Source organism: Oncorhynchus masou, chromosome 24, assembly GCF_036934945.1.
Source record: "Oncorhynchus masou masou isolate Uvic2021 chromosome 24, UVic_Omas_1.1, whole genome shotgun sequence".
Lineage (NCBI taxonomy): Eukaryota > Metazoa > Chordata > Actinopteri > Salmoniformes > Salmonidae > Oncorhynchus > Oncorhynchus masou.
The window spans coordinates 55,433,337-55,452,288 of record NC_088235.1 but is presented as its reverse complement, the minus strand read 5'-3'; the positions used below and the strand labels follow the sequence as shown (position 1 = coordinate 55,452,288).

The window sequence follows — 18,952 nt, the reverse complement described above, 5'->3', positions numbered from 1 at the left end:
AAAACTGTACTTCAGTAGCTCAGAACGTGAAACTGATTAGAGTAACATGGTGTTAGAGAGAGAGAGAGAGAGAGAGAGAGAGAGAGAGAGATTCGGAGCAGCATAGTGTAGAGGTTGATGTGTCTGTGAAGAGCGGGGAAGAAGGAAATTATGACAAAGATGATTCTGGCCCAGTGGGAGTGTGATTTCTTTGTTGTCGTTGGAGAGAATGGATTGCCTTCTGGCTGATTCATATTTGGTGTCAGGTTGGGTGGAGAAGAGTTTGGGGACTGTTGAGTTGGTGAAAGTAACTTGAAGTGAACTTGTGATGAGCAGCCACTCCACACCATGTGCCTTGGGACATGAACTGTGACTTGCTTTGCTGTTCGGATTAGGGCACTGTTGAAAGGAGTGATAACTGGGGTTGCATTGTGTTGAGGAGGATCAACTGAAATGAAAGATTCCCATGTCTGTGACGCCCACCGTTTGGTATGACGCAGACCTGGTGGAGGAGAGTGTGGTGAAACAGATGAGACACTGTCTGTCCTGCTGAGTTTTGATGCAGATGCTTATGGTCATGTTGCAGCCGTGAGTTGGAGGAAGATTCCGAGATGTGAGAGATATGTGTAAAACTGGGTAGTATCGGTGGAAAAAAGTTGTGAGTGTTAACTGTAGGAGTACCCATGGTGCTGGAGATCAGAAGTGTCCGGTGAGAGAAAGGCAGGTTGAGGTTGCCAGGGTTATAGTAGTACAGAAGGTGTTGTACGCTGAGGGACTGACAGTAGTAGAAGAACATGGGCCAGGGCGAGGGATCCTAAGAGGCTCCCGGTGAGTAGGCATAGGCATATAGAGAGTGAGAGGAATAACATGTGCTTCAGTAAGGTTGGTTTCTTAGCGTTCATAGCCATGGCTATCAACAGTACCGCGGAACTGGAACGTAAATCACAGAAAATAGATGTGGTGGCAGCAGCAGACAAGTACTTGAGTGCATAAGATTGAGTTTACAAGGTGTGTTGAATGATAGTGTCCCGTCCTCCCAGGCTGCCGGCCTGGTGTAGGATCAGATAGGGTAGTGGAATAGTAGTGATGTTTTAATGGGGGTAGGATTAGTTGGTAGGGTCATTTTTCTTCCCTGTTTACCTGTCCTTTTTACCTTCCCTCTTTTTGCCACAACGTGTGATGAATTAACACTCCAGGACAACAGGCGGAAGGAAGCACAGGGCAAGATTAGAGAAATTGATGAATAGGGAGGCCATGACTGACCTCACACTCCAACAAGTAGGTGGCGGTGTATGCACCGTTCAGTTGGTTGCGATCCACCAATACATATACAGTGCCTTGCGAAAGTATTCGGCCCCCTTGAACTTTGTGACCTTTTGCCACATTTCAGGCTTCAAACATAAAGATATAAAACTGTATTTTTTTGTGAAGAATCAACAACAAGTGGGACACAATCATGAAGTGGAACGACATTTATTGGATATTTCAAACTTTTTTAACAAATCAAAAACTGAAAAATTGGGCGTGCAAAATTATTCAGCCCCTTTACTTTCAGTGCAGCATATTCTCTCAGAAGTTCAGTGAGGATCTCTGAATGATCCAATGTTGACCTAAATGACTAATGATGATAAATACAATCCACCTGTGTGTAATCAAGTCTCCGTATAAATGCACCTGCACTGTGATAGTCTCAGAGGTCTGTTAAAAGCGCAGAGAGCATCATGAAGAACAAGGAACACACCAGGCAGGTCCGAGATACTGTTGTGAAGAAGTTTAAATCCGGATTTGGATACAAAAAGATTTCCCAAGCTTTAAACATCCCAAGGAGCACTGTGCAAGCGATAATATTGAAATGGAAGGAGTATCAGACCACTGCAAATCTACCAAGACCTGGCCGTCCCTCTAAACTTTCAGTTCATACAAGGAGAAGACTGATCAGAGATGCAGCCAAGAGGCCCATGATCACTCTGGATGATCTACAGCTGAGGTGGGAGACTCTGTCCATAGGACAACAATCAGTCATATATTGCACAAATCTGGCCTTTATGGAAGAGTGGGAAGAAGACAGCTATTTCTTAAAGATATCCATAAAAAAGTGTTGTTTAAAGTTTTCCACAAGCTACCTGGGAGACACACCAAACATGTGGAAGAAGGAGCTCTGGTCAGATGAAACCAAAATTGAACTTTTTGGCAACAATGCAAAACGTTATGTTTGGCATAAAAGCAACACAGCTCATCACCCTGACCACACCATCCCCACTGTCATACATGGTGGTGGCAGCATCATGGTTTGGGCCTGCTTTTCTTCAGCAGGGACAGGGAAGATGGTTAAAATTGATGGGAAGATGGATGGAGCCAAATACAGGACCATTCTGGAAGAAAACCTGATGGAGTCTGCAAAAGACCTGAGATTGGGACGGAGATTTGTCTTCCAACAAGACAATGATCCAAAACATAAAGCACAATCTACAATGGAATGGTTCAAAAACAAACATATCCAGGTGTTAGAATGGCCAAGTCAAAGTCCAGACCTGAATCCAATCGAGAATCTGTCGAAAGAACTGAAAACTGCTGTTCACAAATGCTCTCCATCCAACCTCACTGAGCTCGAGCTGTTTTGCAAGGAGGAATGGGAAAAAATTTCAGTCTCTCAATGTGCAAAACTGATAGAGACATACCCCAAGCAACTTACAGCTGTAATCGCAGCAAAAGGTGGCGCTACAAAGTATTAATTTAAGGGGGCTGAATAATTTTGCACGCCCAATTTTTTCAGTTTTTGATTTGTTAAAAAAGTTTGAAATATCCAATAAATGTCGTTCCACTTCATGATTGTGTCCCACTTGTTGTTGATTCTTCACAAAAAAATACAGTTTTATATCTTTATGTTTGAAGCCTGAAATGTGGCAAAAGGTCGCAAAGTTCAAGGGGGGCGAATACTTTCGCAAGGCACTGTATATATTTTTAAAGATGGAGTGGGATGTCTCCCTTCCTTTTCTGTCTCTGGCTCAAGCAGCTCAAAGAACAAAGGAATGTTTTGTGGCAAAGAGGGTTTGAGTCATTGAGATCCTATTAAATTACTTGAGTTCCAGAATGGGGTCAAAATGCCAGCCCTACTTAGAGGTAATAATAAGGAATTCCCCTCGAACATGCCCACAAATTGGTGAAAACAAACATTCTTTCCCATTGACCCCCAGTGTAAAAGAGCCAACTTGGACGTAAATAACAAAACATGCCGAAAAGCTGCTGTGTTTGTTCAAAAATACCGACCTACGGTTCGCAATGCTCTGACTTAGGGAAATATAGCCTGAAAGAAGAGCCCTATGGCTTCAGACTATTCAACGTGGGAGAGTGGGAAATTTTAGAGACCCGATTTCCAAGTAGGCTACACGTAGCTATGTGTGTGGAAAACATTTCACCACAGGTAAGACATTATCTTGTTTAGTATAGTCTGTTTTTAACTGTATTTACTACTGTTAGTAGCATCTGTTTAGTCTGTTTATTTTGTGTTGTTGGTCTTGGCTAGCTTATGTAGCTATTTGGACCATTTGGCTTCACTGACAGGAGGAGCCATATGAGTCTGAGGTCGTCATGTTGATGGTGATGGAGGCTTTGGTGGTCCACACAACGAAGATGCAGGTGTCCCTTCTAGGGATGTGGAGCTGACCTGGTGCCAGTAAGGATGGTCTTTATGGAGGCTGTAAGACCCTCCCTCCTTGATATAGAAATCCTTCAACTTTGTTTCCTTTTTAATGGTAAGGTTCCTTGCACCATAGGGACACTTGACCACCACCACTGCTGCTATGATGCCCACCAGACCATCCGATGAGGCACCCAGGATCCCAGACCTTGTGACCCAAAACCCTGATTCCTGTACACCCATCCTTGTACCCATTTGAATGCCTTGATGCCCTGCTCTTTTACCAGGGCCCCACTTAACAAACAACACTTTATCCAATGACTGATCTGAGGACCCTTTTTAGCAGCGATGGAGTAACGCGCTTGGCCCTAACCACTCCTCCATAATTGCTGGCAGTCAACTTCTCTCTCCTCATGATGTGCCATTTGGGGTTGGTGCGCTGTCCTGTTAGCGTATAGCCTACTGCTCCTCCACCAACAGCAACATGCCAGCCAGGATGCCTGCAGGCCTGCATGCCCAAGGGGCCCTTGTTTTTTTTTAACAATATCCGGTACAGACAGGGAGGGTTGCGGTTGTTCTGGCTCAGGTTCAAAGAGAACCTGCCCCGGAGTCAGTTCCTCAGCCAAGATCCTCCTCTGTGGGCTCTCAGGACAGAGGGTTGTAGTCTTCAGCCAGGAACAGGTCTTCCACTGACTGCACCTGGTTGGGCACGGCTGGCTTCCTCCATTCGCATTCCACATCCGTACAGCCGATATTGTGAACTGCCAAAATAGGCTGCATGGCTACACTCATGAGCTCCACGGAGGCATTCGCATGTGGTAGAGAGAACCCCCTGGTCACCTAAAGGAAGGATTTTGCTACATTCGCATTAACATCTGCTAACCATGTGTATGCGACCAATAACATTTGATTTGATTTTTTAAAGGAACAGTCCACCCAAAACCACTCATTCCTTTAATTTACAGTGTTAAATAACACTAATATGTAAAAACAATATATTTTGTGAACACATGTTTTATTTTCTTCATAATAAGGTTGGTAGCAACATGAAAAATCATTGTGGAAATCTGTAGCTCAAGTCGACTACAAAATTCACAATGCAATGCTCTCTCAATGTGCTTGCTGGCTGGCTAGCTTTGTAGCTAGCTAGCAAGCAAATGTAACCATACACAATAATAAAAGACAATACCAGCATGTAAAGTAGCTAGTTAGTGCCGTTTATTTTGTCAATTTTCGGGCTATCAATTTAGGAGTCTACAATCTCACCATGTTCAGCCTGCAGATCGATGTGTGTCACAGAATGGAGTCGAGTATTTGCAACGGCAGACATACTTTTGAGGAGATGGGAATCGTTGCCCATGCTACATCAATGGACTGCGTGGTGCATTCTGGGCGATGGAATCGTAACATTATACTTTCGTGGAAAATAGACACGTTCCTCGACATACTTGGAGAAGGGATTGCATGACGATTAGCTTAGCAACCGCGTGATACAGCATGAAAATGGGAACGTGATTGGTGGACAGTCTGCTGGATGGGACGTTATACGTTCCTTCATTCATCTCCTTTCTATAATATCTCTGGAAACGGCACCATGCAATGCACCCTGGACTGAACAGGCAGACAAATATGAAAAATGTGCTAGACACTGTTAAATTGAACATTTCTCGAGTTAGGAATATCAAAAAAATATGATCAGTGGCTCATTTGAGAGAAGACATCCTCCCGAATGATATCGGCCAGTATTGAAATATGACATATATGATAGACATTTTTGCCAACTGACTGTTGTATTCCTATTAACTTCCAGTGCAGTGAGAGCGACTTTATCACGGTACTACGTAATACCTGACAGATTTCTGCCTGATTGAACTCCAATAACTCAGATACACATGACAACATAATATGACCCAGGGAATCGATAAAACATTACTCAGAGATCCACAAAAACAATATAATATGAAAAATAGGTGAACCTTTCCTTTAAGTGCCACATGCCTTTCAGTGCAACACCTTGAAATGTATTAGTTGTAAGAAATGTGCTATTTAAAATAGTTTGATTTGATTGACATTATAGCTGTAGAATATTTAATAAACTGTCATTTTCACGAGGACAAGTGCAGCTTTTCCCGACTTATCATGGTCTTCTCCCCTTTTAAGGCTCTTATGCTCATCCTTGAAAAATGCCATGAGGTCTGAAATAGTTGAAATACTGTACAAACAGTTATCTAGGCTATTTTTTGATCTACTGCTCTGCTAACTAGTTAGCTTGTGGAGTCTGTGGCTAGCTAAAACAGTGAAAGGGGATGTAAGAAGATCATGGATTGGACACAGTAGGTCTCTGATTGCGCTGGTAGCTGAGAGTGTCAGCTAAAGATGACCTGCAGGAGCTTCCTGCAGGAATTTGTAGTCTTGCCGAGGTTTTCTCTGTTGCTAATTTGCCTTTTGTGTTAAATTTGGGAGTAAATTGAGTCCAATATATTGATAAAAAACTCCTTGTCCAAGTGAGAATTACACTGTTATCAAAATGTCATGCCAGGGTAAGCCTACAAGAAACACAGACCTTATAATGTAATTATGATGTAGTTCTAAAATCCCAGATGCAAAAATGAATTGTGAAAAAATGATTGGAACCATTACCGGGTTTAACCGCTAGGTTTTGTGGGTATTATGCTGCGTCCACTGTGCCGGACTATAGGCTGGTAGCACGATTTGTTTGATTCTCTGTAATAATGGTATGGAATAATAATGCATTTTATTTTGTGAAGTCGTTTCTTGCATCAATCAACACTACTTGATCACTGTCTGAAACGTTATCTTAGTGGGTACAGCCTCAGTGTTTACAGTAAACATGCACTGGAAGTTGCAAATAATTTGTACTAAGTTCAAGTTTGCGGTCAGCGGACTTGAAATGTGCTCAGTGCTGAAATATATATATTTTTAGGGAACATTGCATGGGAGGTGTGAATGGCAGACAATTACCATGTGCTCAGGTAGAAGCCATTGCCATGAGCCCAATCAAAGAGAACCATGTTTCAAAGTTGGGTGAGAACTTATTTGAGTGAAAATGTTTCTTATGATTCAATACATGTTATTAACAAAGTGTGCTACATTTTTTAAAGTGGAAATCTAAAATAAACTTTGTTACATGAAACTAAACGTTTCATCGTTTTGAGTCTAAAGTAAATAGGTTGACTTATGTTAACCAGAGAGGAAGAGGCGAAGCAAGAGGGATAACTGGCCACAACATCTGTCTTCTCCAGCAGGTGGCGTCTTTTCTTAATTTTGTAGCTCACAAGGCGATGAGTTTTTGTATGGAGATAAATTATAGTGCTGTATTTGGTTGACGTTTCTTTAATGGTTTATTTGAAATGTTATTTGATCGAATAGAAGTTTCGTAGTGATTATTACGAGTGTACTTATAAAAGTACTGTAGGACGTGACATCCCTGCAACTTTGAGAAAAACAAACATGTGATTGGTCATCACTAGTTACCATAGCGACAAAGTCATAAACCCTGCCCATTTCTACAAGTTATCTTCTTAAAATGTGATTTTAAATCTAACCTTGACCACACTGCTAACCTTATGCCTAACCTTGAATGAAGAGCAAAAAGCAACAACAACAAAAATAATTAATTATGATGGCCAATATTTACCGTCATAAGCATATCTGCCCTCTCACTGGCTAGAATTGTCCCACTTGATTTTTTTACAGTTTGTCAAAATTGATTTTGAAGAATGAACGTAGCAGGATAGAAGAATTAGGTTAAATTTAGGAAAAGGGTTAGCTAAAATAATCTTTATCCTATCAAGACATGACCTTGTGGGGGTAGCCTGCAACATTTTTTTCAGCATTATGAGAGTCTGATAGCATTTTTGTAGAATAATGTCAAGAGCAGGCCAGAGTGAGCTGCATGGTCACGTTCTCTGCTAATTTGCCAAGTGCATGTGCTCCAACAATTGTGAATGCCCAATATAATGCCACCACCCTTACACAAGGGGCAGTATGTGTTGTGAAATTAGACAGATAATTGACTCATGAAAATACCCGTTTAGTGAGTATCTCTCTTTCACATTCTCTTTCTCCTCTCTTTTTAATTTCACATCTAAAGTTATGTTATATACTTTATGACAAAAGCTTTTCTGGTGGTAGTGTGGAAAGCAACACAAGGATACATGCATTACCTTAAGCAAATATACTTTATTTATGCGGAAGTACCAAAAGTATTCTAAATTACATCTGAAACATCGGCACACAAGGTAAACCATTCTGTTTTGATCTCCCTGTTCTGGAGGCATACTTCAGGTTATTTTATAACATTACATCATCAAACTTAGCAATCCTATCAGAAACAACATGCAGTCATCTAGGAGATCCAGTTCAACAGCCAAGTTTAGTGCCATCTTTAATATATATCATTCTGATTCAAATGACATTATAATTACCATTAAATAATGTATTATATTAAAATATATCCATGCAAGTTAACAAAGGACAAGGTGATATCAAAATCTCAAACACAACAAAACAAAGGACTAAGGAGGGTACCAAGGGGGACCTAAGATCATATCTATGAAAATATATTGAACAAATATACAGATTAAGACAAAATATAGAAATACATTTACATGTATGTATATATGTACATCAGCAATATATCAGCATGTGAACTTCACAAAATATTAAAATATTCCTTTCCTCAAGACCGCTCACCTGCAGATATGAGTCTTGGTGATGGTTTGGTGAATTTCAAGCACATGGTGGTATAGCAGTTGGGTGGGGGGGGGGGGGAGAAACAGCTCATAATAATGGTTGGAATGGCGCAAATGGAATGGCATCAAAAACCATGTTTGATATGTGATATCATTCCACCAATTCTCGTCCAGCCATTAAAACGAGCCCTGCCTCCCCAATGAAGGTGCCACCAACCTCCTGTGTTGTATAGTACCTGTTTACAGATCATAATCCTCATCAAACCAGGGACAAATGAACAGCAGCACAACATGACATCTGACCATATTTGTCAATGGTATTATGGCTAAGGATGAATATGTCACTGGCTAACATTTCAGTTAGATGTGCCACTGAAGATATCTTTTCAACTGAATGTATTGAATGCTGCATGGGGATATTTGTATGATATTGGCCAATTAGAACTAGTTAGGAGTCTTTGACTTGTAGGCTTGGTAGATATGTAGATAAGTCGCTTTTCATATCAAGCTTCCAGTGCAGACTTCTGTAAACCACTTAGCTTTAGTCTGCCCTACAAGATACATTTTACTCTCTTGACAGAGGGATGTGCAACTGTACATATCATCTAGAAATGTGCCTTCAATCAAATGAAAAAAACAACATATTTACATTGTAAAGCTCATCATTATTGCATTATAAACGATTTTACATTTTAAAAACCCTGTTTTCCTTTGACATTAGAGTTGTGCTCCGTCTCTCCACATTTCCCAAGACAAATAAATATATGAACAAAAAAACAAACGATACACATTCTTCAAAATAAATGCAACCCTAATACTTTGTACATTGAGACTTTTTTAAATCATAATTTATGTATTTGAGATGTTGTGTTATTGGTCCATAAAATGAGTGTTCACAAGATGTCATTCAGAGCAGTTTGTAAAGCAATTTTTTTTTTCAATAAATGTGTGTTATTTGTATTTATTTTAAAAAAACTTACCAGATGAAAAATCTTAGTTTTTACAGATGGTTTTAGGGCTCTATTCAATCTGTAAAACTGAAGCGTTACAGATTCGCAACAGAAATGTAAAAGTAATTCCCGATTGAGTCGACTATATGCAGCGTCTACCGTTAATGTTAACTCTGCTAAAGCGGGAATATTGCCTTTAAATTTCAATCCCGCTTTAAAACTGAACTTCCGCGATGCGGATTGAATAGGGCCCTTAGTCTGCTGTGTGTTTACAGTGGTGTGATAAATATATTTTGTAAACGTCAAATAAAGGTGCGATGGTGTTACTAACATAGCAAACATTCAATCAACGCACGACTGGTTGTCTTGCCTTGAACAAGTGTCCTAGAATCCCCGTCTGATATAATCCCCAAAACTAAAGGCGTAAAGGACATAAGAACTGATTTAAATGTAGCACAACCTACCATCTGGACAAATCTAAACATTGTGCATTACAAAAAATGAATTACCGCAGCTCAACCAACATCAGGTCAGCCAAAGTTCAGATGCTTTATTTAAAGTGCATCTCTACCTCTATGAATCATAACACTGGGAGCACTCATTAGTACAGAAATACCTAATTTCCTCTGTGTGTCGGTGGAACAGGAAACCCATCCTTTATACAGGAAGTCCATCTAGGCAATGTACATTTGGTAAAAAGTTACTTGGAACAAGAAAAGGTCTGTAGGAATCCAATACTGTGCTGTAGTTCATGGTTGTGCCCCTATGTGGCAGCACATATCATTCTCTTGAGCTCCATTTGTGGGAAAAAGGAGTTTACCATTTCACAAAGTTTGCTTCATTTGACCAGATTGCCATAATAATCAGCAAGTAGGGACACTCATTGTCATTGAAACAGAGACCGTCTCCCACCTTGGACAGATGTGACCACATATGATATACTTCAGTGCAGTCTCACTGAATAGGTTTGACTTTGCTAAGGATGCATTTTCTTCGTGTGACGATCTAAATCAAGTCCGTCATAGAGTAAATGCTCAGAATACTTTTAGTAGAGATTCCTCTTTTGCAAGAGTCAAAAGAATGTTGAAAGGTTGTTTCCCCTAAAAGTGACTTTAGACTGGAGTCTCATAACATGCCAAGGGGTGTTGGTGTCACTACGCTTTACAGACAGTATCTCCAATATCTTCGAGACCAACCGGGTTGGTTTGGATTTAAAATAAATAACATTCAATAAATTAATAAATAGAATATCTACCTGCATGTATTTACAAAGCGAGAAACATTTCATTTAATATTATTCAAACAACACTATTCCAATACACATTATAGACTCGTATAAGACCGGCTTTCATCAAAGCCAGTTAGCAGCTAATAAACATTACATTAGAAATTGTCATCACACGGTAGACTATAATGCAGTTTCAGACACCTTTACAAAAGTCCTAAACAAATAAAACTCTTCACATCAAAGTAGGCAGTAGTCGACAAAAATAGCTTTGTTCACGCGTCCTGTGTGAAAGCTTTTTACAAGTCAGTTTTTGCTCCTGCATGTGTGCCCAGTTTATCTCCTCTTTAAACCACACACACACACACACACACACACACACACACACACACACACACACACACACACACACACACACACACACACACACACACACACACACACACACACACACACACACACACACACTACTCCCTATTGCACTGACCATAAAGAAAATAATAATAATACAAATATCTGAGGTGCAGACAGATCCCTCCCAAGCCGGACCATCTCCTGGAGAGTGGAGGAGGATGGGAAGGAGAAAGAGAAGGGAGAGTGAGAACTGGGTTTCAGCGGTCTCTGCAGGTGGGCAGGTTGACAAAGGTGAAGACGTTGTACTCAATGAGGATGGAGAAGCAGAGAAAGATGCAGTACATGAGCAGACACACCAGGCCCAAACGACGGTCCAGTTTCCACCCATTCAGATGTACCCCCAGGACCTAAGAGAGTGAGGGAAGACATTAAGGAATTACATTTATGGTTGCTCTACTCAAATGTAATTCTGCATAGACTGTAAAATACAATACTCAAGTATATTTTATTCTTTAAAATCTGAGACATATACATGGAATGACTCACTGTGAGGAACACAGACCCCAACAGAAGTCCCACAGAGAAGATAAGCCCTTTGCTGTTCAGTTTAATCTAAGAGAAGAAAGGTTTAAACAGGCACAGAAGAAGTTAAACCATGGGGTTGGGAACTGATTTTGCACCGGTATGAAGTGTACAACTGCTATTTCCAGAAGAGAATATTAGTTTCAAAAATGTTTTGAAATGTTTACAGTATCCATAAGCTGTTCTCTGTACAGTGCATTCGGAAAGTATTCAGTCCCCTTTACCTATTTCACATTTTGTTACGTTACAGCCTACCGCTGCTCCATCGAGAGCATCCTGACTGGTTGTAGCACTGCCTGGTATTGCAACTGCTCGGCCACAAGGCAAAAAAAAGAGGGTAGTGCGTATGGCCCAGTACATCACAGCTTCCTGCCATCCAGGACCTCTATACCAGGCGGTGTAGAGGTAAATGGTCAAAGACTCCAGCCACCCTAGTCATAGACTGTTTTCTTTGCTACCGCACGGCAAGCAGTACCAGAGCGCCAAGTCTAGGTCCAAAAGGCTTCTTAACAGTTCTACCCCCAATTCATAAAACTCATGAACATCTAATCAAATGGCTACCCAGACTATTTGCATTGCCCCCCCCTCCTCCCTCTCTTTTATGCTGATGTTTAGCACTTTGACTCTACCTACATGTACATATTATCTCAATTACTCTGTACCAGTACTCCCTGTATATAGCCTCGCTACTGTTATTTTACTGCTGCCCTCATTTTTTACAATTTTTACTTAAGAAATATTAGTGTTAACTGCATTGCTGGTTAAGAGCTTGTAAGTAAGCATTTCACTGTAAGGTTACTGTAAGGTCACCTGTTGTATTTGGTGCATGTGTAACGGATGTGAAACGGCTAGCTTAGTTAGCGGTGCGCGCTAAATATCGTTTCAATCGGTGACGTCACTTGCTCTGAGACCTTGAAGTAGTAGTTCCCCTTGCTCGGCAAGGGCCGCGGCTTTTGTGGAGCGATGGGTAACGATGCTTCGTGGGTGTGCAGAGGGTCCCTGGTTCACGCCCGGGTATGGGCGAGGGGATGGTCTAAAGTTATATACTGTTACACATGTGACAAATAATATTTGATTTATTATAAATGGGTTAAATTATATATTTTTCTCATCAATCTACACACAGTACCCCATAATGACAAAAGCAAAAACAGGTTTATAGAAATGTATGTAAATTTATTAAATATAAAATAGTATTCAGACCCTTTGCTATGAGACTCGAAATTGAGCTCAGCTGCATCCTGTTTCCATTGATCATCCTTGATGTTTCTACAACTTGATGGGAAGTCCACCTGTGGTAAATTCAATTGATTGGACATAATTTGGAAAGGCACACACCTATCTATGTAAGGTCCCACAGTTAACAGTACTTGTCAGAGCTAAAACCAAGCCATGAGGATCGAAGGAATTGTCCGTAGAGCTCCGAGACAGGATTGTGTTGAGGCACGATCTGGGGAAGGGTACCAAAACATTTCTGCAGCATTGCAGGTCCCCAAGAACACAGTAGACTCCATCATTCTTAAATGGAAGAAGTTGGAACCACCAAGACTCTTCCTAGAGCTGGCCATATGGCCAAACTGAGCAATCGGGGGAGAAGTGCCTGGTCAGGGAGGTGATCAAGGACCCAATGGTCAATCTGAGTTACTCTGTGGAGATGTGAAAACCTTCCAGAAGCACAGCCATCTCTGCAGCACTCCTCAGTAAAAGGCACATGACAGCACAATTGGAGTTTGCCAAAAGGCATCTAAAGACTCTCAGACCATGAGAAACAAGATTCTCTGGTCTGATGAAACCAAGATTGAACTCTTTTTTGGCTTCAGGACAAGTCTCCGAATGTCCTTGACCGGCCCAGCCAGGGCCCGGACTAGAACCTGTTCAGCGACACTCCCCATCCGACCTGACAGAGCTTGAGAGGATCTGCAGAGAAGAATGGGAGGAACTCCCCAAATACAGGTGTGCCAAGCTTGTAGCGTCATACCCAAGAATACTCGAGGTTGTAATCACTGCCAAAGTAAAGGCTCTGAATACTAATGTAAATGTGATATTTCCAAAAATAAAATTATACGTTTGCAAAAATGTATAGAAAACTTTTTTTGCTTCATCATTATGGGATATTGTGTGTAGATTGATGGAAAAAAATGATGTAATCAATTTTAGAATAAGGCTGTAACATAACAAAATGTGGAAGAAGTCAACTGCTTCTACACCTGCATTGCTTGCTGTTTGGGGTTTTAGGCTGGGTTTCTGTACAGCACTCTGTGACATCAGCTGATGTAATAAGGGCTTTATAAATACATTGTATTGAAGGGGTCTGAATACGTTTCCGAATGCACTGTATCTCACTCCTACATTAGCCCCCAATACTCAGCTCAATTCCCTAACACACAGTCAAAGCCTTCATTGGGAATAATCATGTAACACGCCACACTCCAAAAGCAGCAAGGCAGCAAAAGCTTGTCTGTCTGCTCCTGGGAACAGATGAATGTAGGCATTCCTTCACTGCCACAGCACCCCCACGTGTGTTTTATCTAGTGTGATTCTGGCACAGTGGGCCACAGGTGCACTCAACGCTGTATTTCTCTTGGACTGCTGACAGCTACTTTTCTCCTATCTCTTTCAGGTGTTAGGACCCAGTCACATGTCAAACAGGAATATATATGTTTATCTACAGTGATCACAAATAGCAGATGCTCCAATGTCTACGTAAACATGTCATGACACTGACTAATACTGTACATAAACATACATAACATGGGTGCCATTTGATAGGAGCTGAGAGGGCTCTGGACAGAATATCAATTGTGTCATCTCTCACAATAAAAAGCAACATCAATATTACCTTCACAGAATAGACATATCACGTATAAGTTTCAGATGTCCGTTTTTATTGTGCATTTCTGATAGAGGTTTACTAAAGACCTTACACAGCCAGGGTTAGGAGAAACAGTGTTAGTTACTTACGTAGGAGCCGTAGTTGATGGCAAGAGTCTGCAGGGCCCAGGGAAGGCCCAGTCCAATAAGGATATCAAACACATTGCTGCCTATAGAGTTAGACACAGCCATGTCCCCAAAACCTGAGAGACACAGCAAGAGGGAGCGAGAGAGAGAAAGGGATGGAAACAGGGAAGGAGAAAAAAAGAGAGGGAGAAAGAAAGAAAGAAATCAAGACAGAGACGTTGGTCAACATCGGTAACATAAATAAATAATTCTGACTTACTGAGATAATCAGGTTGCCACAAACAACAAATACAACAACAACAACAAACAGACTGTCATGGAATGTGTTTCCATTTCCCTCTCTCAGACTCTGATTAATTTTTGAAAGGGGAGCGATAATTAACACCTAACAGAAATCAAGGATGGAGGAAGGCGCCACACTGGGTTCTCTTCAGTCCACCCGTCCCCATCATTTCCACACGACTTGGTCACAGAGGCAGATGACACCCTCTCCCTTCTTCCTATTTTGCAAGTTTTTTTTTACATTGCTCGTAAATTATTTTTTTAACTTATTGCTGCTACCGTCTCTTATGCCAGAAAATAACTTCTGGATATTAGAACAGCGACTACTCACCTCGAAATGGAAGAAACTTTTTCCTTTAACGAGTTCGACGAAAGGACGTACTGCTTTCCCGTGAACAGTCCCAAATCCCCATCATTTGCATGAAGAAAAGACAGAGAAAGGGGGGCGGAGGTCGGACTGCCTTCTGAGAATTCGTAGGCAAGCGAGTAAACTTCCACTGCCATCCATTCTATTGGCCAATGTGCAATCATTGGAAAATAAAATCGATGACCTACGATCAAGATTATTCTACCAACGGGACATTAAAAACGGTAGTATCTTATGTTTCACCGAGTCGTGGATGAACGACGACATGGAGACGACATGGATAATGTAGAGCTGAAGGGATTTTCCATGCCCCCGGAAGAACAGAGAGGCAACATCTGGTAAGACTAGGGGTGGGGGTATGTGTCTATTTGTCAATAACAGCTGGTGCGTGTTGTCTAATATTAAAGATTTCGAGGTATTGCTCGCCTGAGGTAGATTACCTTATGATAAGTTGTAGACCACACTATCTACCAAGAGCATTCTCATCTATATTATTTGCAGCTGTCTATTTACCACCACAAACCAATGCTGTGACTAAGACCACACTCAACCAACTCTATAAGGCCATCAGCCAACAAGCCATCAGCCAGAAGCGGCGCTCCTCGTGGCCGCAAACTTTAATGCAGGCAAACTGAAATCAGTTTTACCTCATTTCTACCAGCTTGTCACATGTGCAACCAGAGGAAAATAACTTTAGACCACTTTTACTCCACACACAGAGATGCATACAAAGCTCTCCCCGCCCTCCATTTGGCAAATCTGACCATAATTATATCCTCCCGATTCCTGCTTACAAGCAAAAACTAAAGCAGGAAGTACCAGTGACTAGCTCAATAGATGTCACGTCCTGACCATAGAAAGCCTTTATTTTCTATGTTGGAGCAGGTCAGGGCGTGACTGGGGGGGGGTGTTTTAGTTTATTATTTCTATGTGTAGTCTGTTTTCTGTTTCTTTGTTGGCCAGGTATGGTTCCCAATCAGAGGCAGCTGTCTATCGTTGTCTCTGATTGGGGATCATACTAAGGCAGCCTTTTCCCACCGGTTGTTTGTGGGATCTTGTTTTTGTGTAGTGCATGTGAGCACTGCATTTTCTTCACGTTTCGTTTGTTCATTTATTGTTTTGGTTTGCTTTGGTTTGCTTCACATAGAAATAAAAGATGTGGAACCCAGATCATGCTACGCTTTGGTCCACTCATTCTTACAAACGTGACAATACGGAAGAGGTCAGATGAACCGGATACTACGCTAAAGGACTGTTTTGCTAGCACAGACTGGAATATGTTCCGGGATTCATCCAATGGCATTGAGGGGTATACCACCTCAGTCATCGGCTTCATCAATACGTGCATCGACGACGTTGTCCCCACAGTGACTGTAAGTACATATCCCAACCAGAAGCCATGGATTACAGGCACCATCCGCATCGAGCTAAAGGCTAGAGCTGCCGCTTTCAAGGAGCGGGACACTAATCCGGACGCTTAACTTCTTGGATATAGGGGGCGCTAATTTTAATTTTTGGATGAAAAACGTTCCCGTTTTAAACAAGATATTTTGTCACGAAAAGATGCTCGACTATGCATATAATTGACAGCTTTGGAAGGAAAACACTCTGACGTTTCCAAAACTGCAAAGATATTGTCTGTGAGTGCCACAGAACTGAACAGAAAAAACCCAGATAAAAATGCAATCAGGAAGTGCCACATTTTTTGAAACCGCCTCATGGCAATGACTCCTTATATGGCTGTGGAGGAGCTAGGAGTCAGCTTACCTTTTCCACGTTTTCCCCAAGGTGTCTGCAGCATTGTGACGTATTTGTAGGCATATCATTGGAAGATTGACCATAAGACACTACATCTACCAGGTGGTCGCTTGGTGTCCTCCGTCGCAATTATTGCGTAATCTCCAGCTGCAGTATTTTTCCGTTTGCCCCGGATGAGAAACCGACTGCCAGGAATGATTTTTCATCGAATAGAATTGTGAAAAACACCATGAGGATTGATTCTACAACGTTTGCCATGTTTCTGTTGATATTATGGCGTTGTGTTGACTGCATTTTCGTTTTTTTTTCTTAGCCAAACGTGATGAACAAAACGGAGCTATTTCTCTTACACAAATAATCTTTTGGGAAAAAAATGAACATTCGCTATCTAACTGAGAGTCTCGTCATTTAAAACATCCGAAGTTCTTCAAAGGGAAATGATTTTATTTGAATGCTTTTCTTGTTTTTGTGAAAATGTTGACTGCTGAATGCTAGGCTTAATGCTATGCTAGGCTATCAATACTCTTACACAAATGCTTGTGTAGCTTTGGTTGAAGCATATTTTGAAAATCTGAGATGACAGTGTTGTTAACAAAAGGCTATGCATGTGTTTCTATATATTTATTTCATTTAATTTGTGATTTTCATGAATAGGAAACGTTGCGTTATGGTAGTGAGCTTGAGGTTATGATTACGCTCCCGGATACGGGATTGCTCGACGCTAGAGGTTAATAGAAATTACGCTATGCTCTCAGACGAACCTACTACACCGGCTCTGACTCTTGTCGGATGTGGCAGGGCTTGAAAACTATTATGGACTACAAAAGGAAACCCAGACGCGAGCTTCCCAGTGACATGAGCCTACCAGACGAGCTAAATGCCTTTTATGATTGCTTCGAGGCAAGCAAAACTGAAGCATGCACGAGAGCACCAGCTCTTCTGGACGACTGTGATAACGCTCTCGGTAACCGATGTGAGCAAGACCTTTAAACAGGTCAACATTTACAAAGCCGCGGGGCCATACAGATTACCAGGATGTGTACTTAAAGCATGCGCGGTCCAACTGGCAAGTGTCTTCACTGACATTTTCAACCTCTCCCTGACTGAGTCTGCCTAAATGATTACCGCCCCGTAGTACTCTTGGGTGGCCATGAAGTGCTTTGAAAGGCTGGTCATGGCTCACATCAACAGCATCCTCCCGGATACCATAGACCCACTCTAAGTCGCATACCGCCCCAACAGATCCACAAGTGACAATCTCAATCGTACTCCACACTGCCCTTTCCCACCTGGACAAAAGGAACACCTATATGAGAATGCTGTTCAATGACTACAGCTCAGCGTTCAACACCATAATGCCCACAAAGCTCATCACTAAGCTAAGGACCCTGGGACTAAACATCTCCCTTTGCAACTGGATCCTGGACTTCCCGACGGGCCGCCCCCAGGTGGTGAGGGTAGGCAACAACAGGTCTGCCATGCTGATCCTCAACACTGGGGCCCCTCAGAGGTGTGTACTTAGTCCCCTCCTGTACTCCCTGTTCACCCACGACTGCATGGCCAAACATGACTCCAACACCATCATTAAGTTTTTTGACGACACCATAGTAGGCCTGATCACCGACAACGATTAGACAGCCTATAGGGAGGAGGTCAGAGACCTGGCAGTGTGGTGTCAGGACAACAACCTCTCTCTCAATGTGAGCAAGACAAAGGAGCTGACTGTGGAGTACAGGAAAAGGTGGGCCGAACCAGGCCCCTATTAACATCAACCGGGCTGTAGTGTAGTGAGTGAGAACTTCAAGTTCCTCGGTGTCCACATCACGAACAAACTATCATGGTCCAAACACACCAAGACAGTCATGAAGAGGGAATGTTTTCCCCCTCAGTAGACTGAAATGATTTGGCATGGGCCCCCAGATCCCCAAGTTCTACAGCTGCACCATCGAGAGCATCCTGCCATCCAGGACCTGAATAATAGGCGGTGTCAGAGGAAAGGCCAAAAAATTGTTAGACTCCTGTCTCCCAGGTCATAGACTGTTCTCTCTGCTACCGCACGGCAAGTGGTACCGGAGCGCCAAGTCTAGGACCAAAAGGCTCCTTAACAGCTTTTACCCCCAAGTCATAAGACTGCTGAACAGTTAG

General features: G+C 41.9%; 1 protein-coding gene across 1 annotated transcript in view; it reads right to left on the bottom strand.

The window, feature by feature from the left end:
- Nucleotides 1-7,805: 7,805 nt before the first annotated feature.
- The window catches only part of LOC135512334 (sodium/potassium/calcium exchanger 3-like), a 154,415-nt gene continuing 143,268 nt past the window's right edge, over nucleotides 7,806-18,952 (bottom strand). Inside the window, exons 15-17 of the mRNA XM_064934256.1 lie at nucleotides 14,404-14,516; nucleotides 11,407-11,472; nucleotides 7,806-11,267 (exon numbers count right to left, since the gene is read on the bottom strand). Coding sequence (XP_064790328.1) covers nucleotides 11,118-11,267; nucleotides 11,407-11,472; nucleotides 14,404-14,516 — 329 coding nt within the window. The 3' untranslated portion in view covers nucleotides 7,806-11,117. The remainder of the gene's footprint in view (nucleotides 11,268-11,406; nucleotides 11,473-14,403; nucleotides 14,517-18,952) is intronic.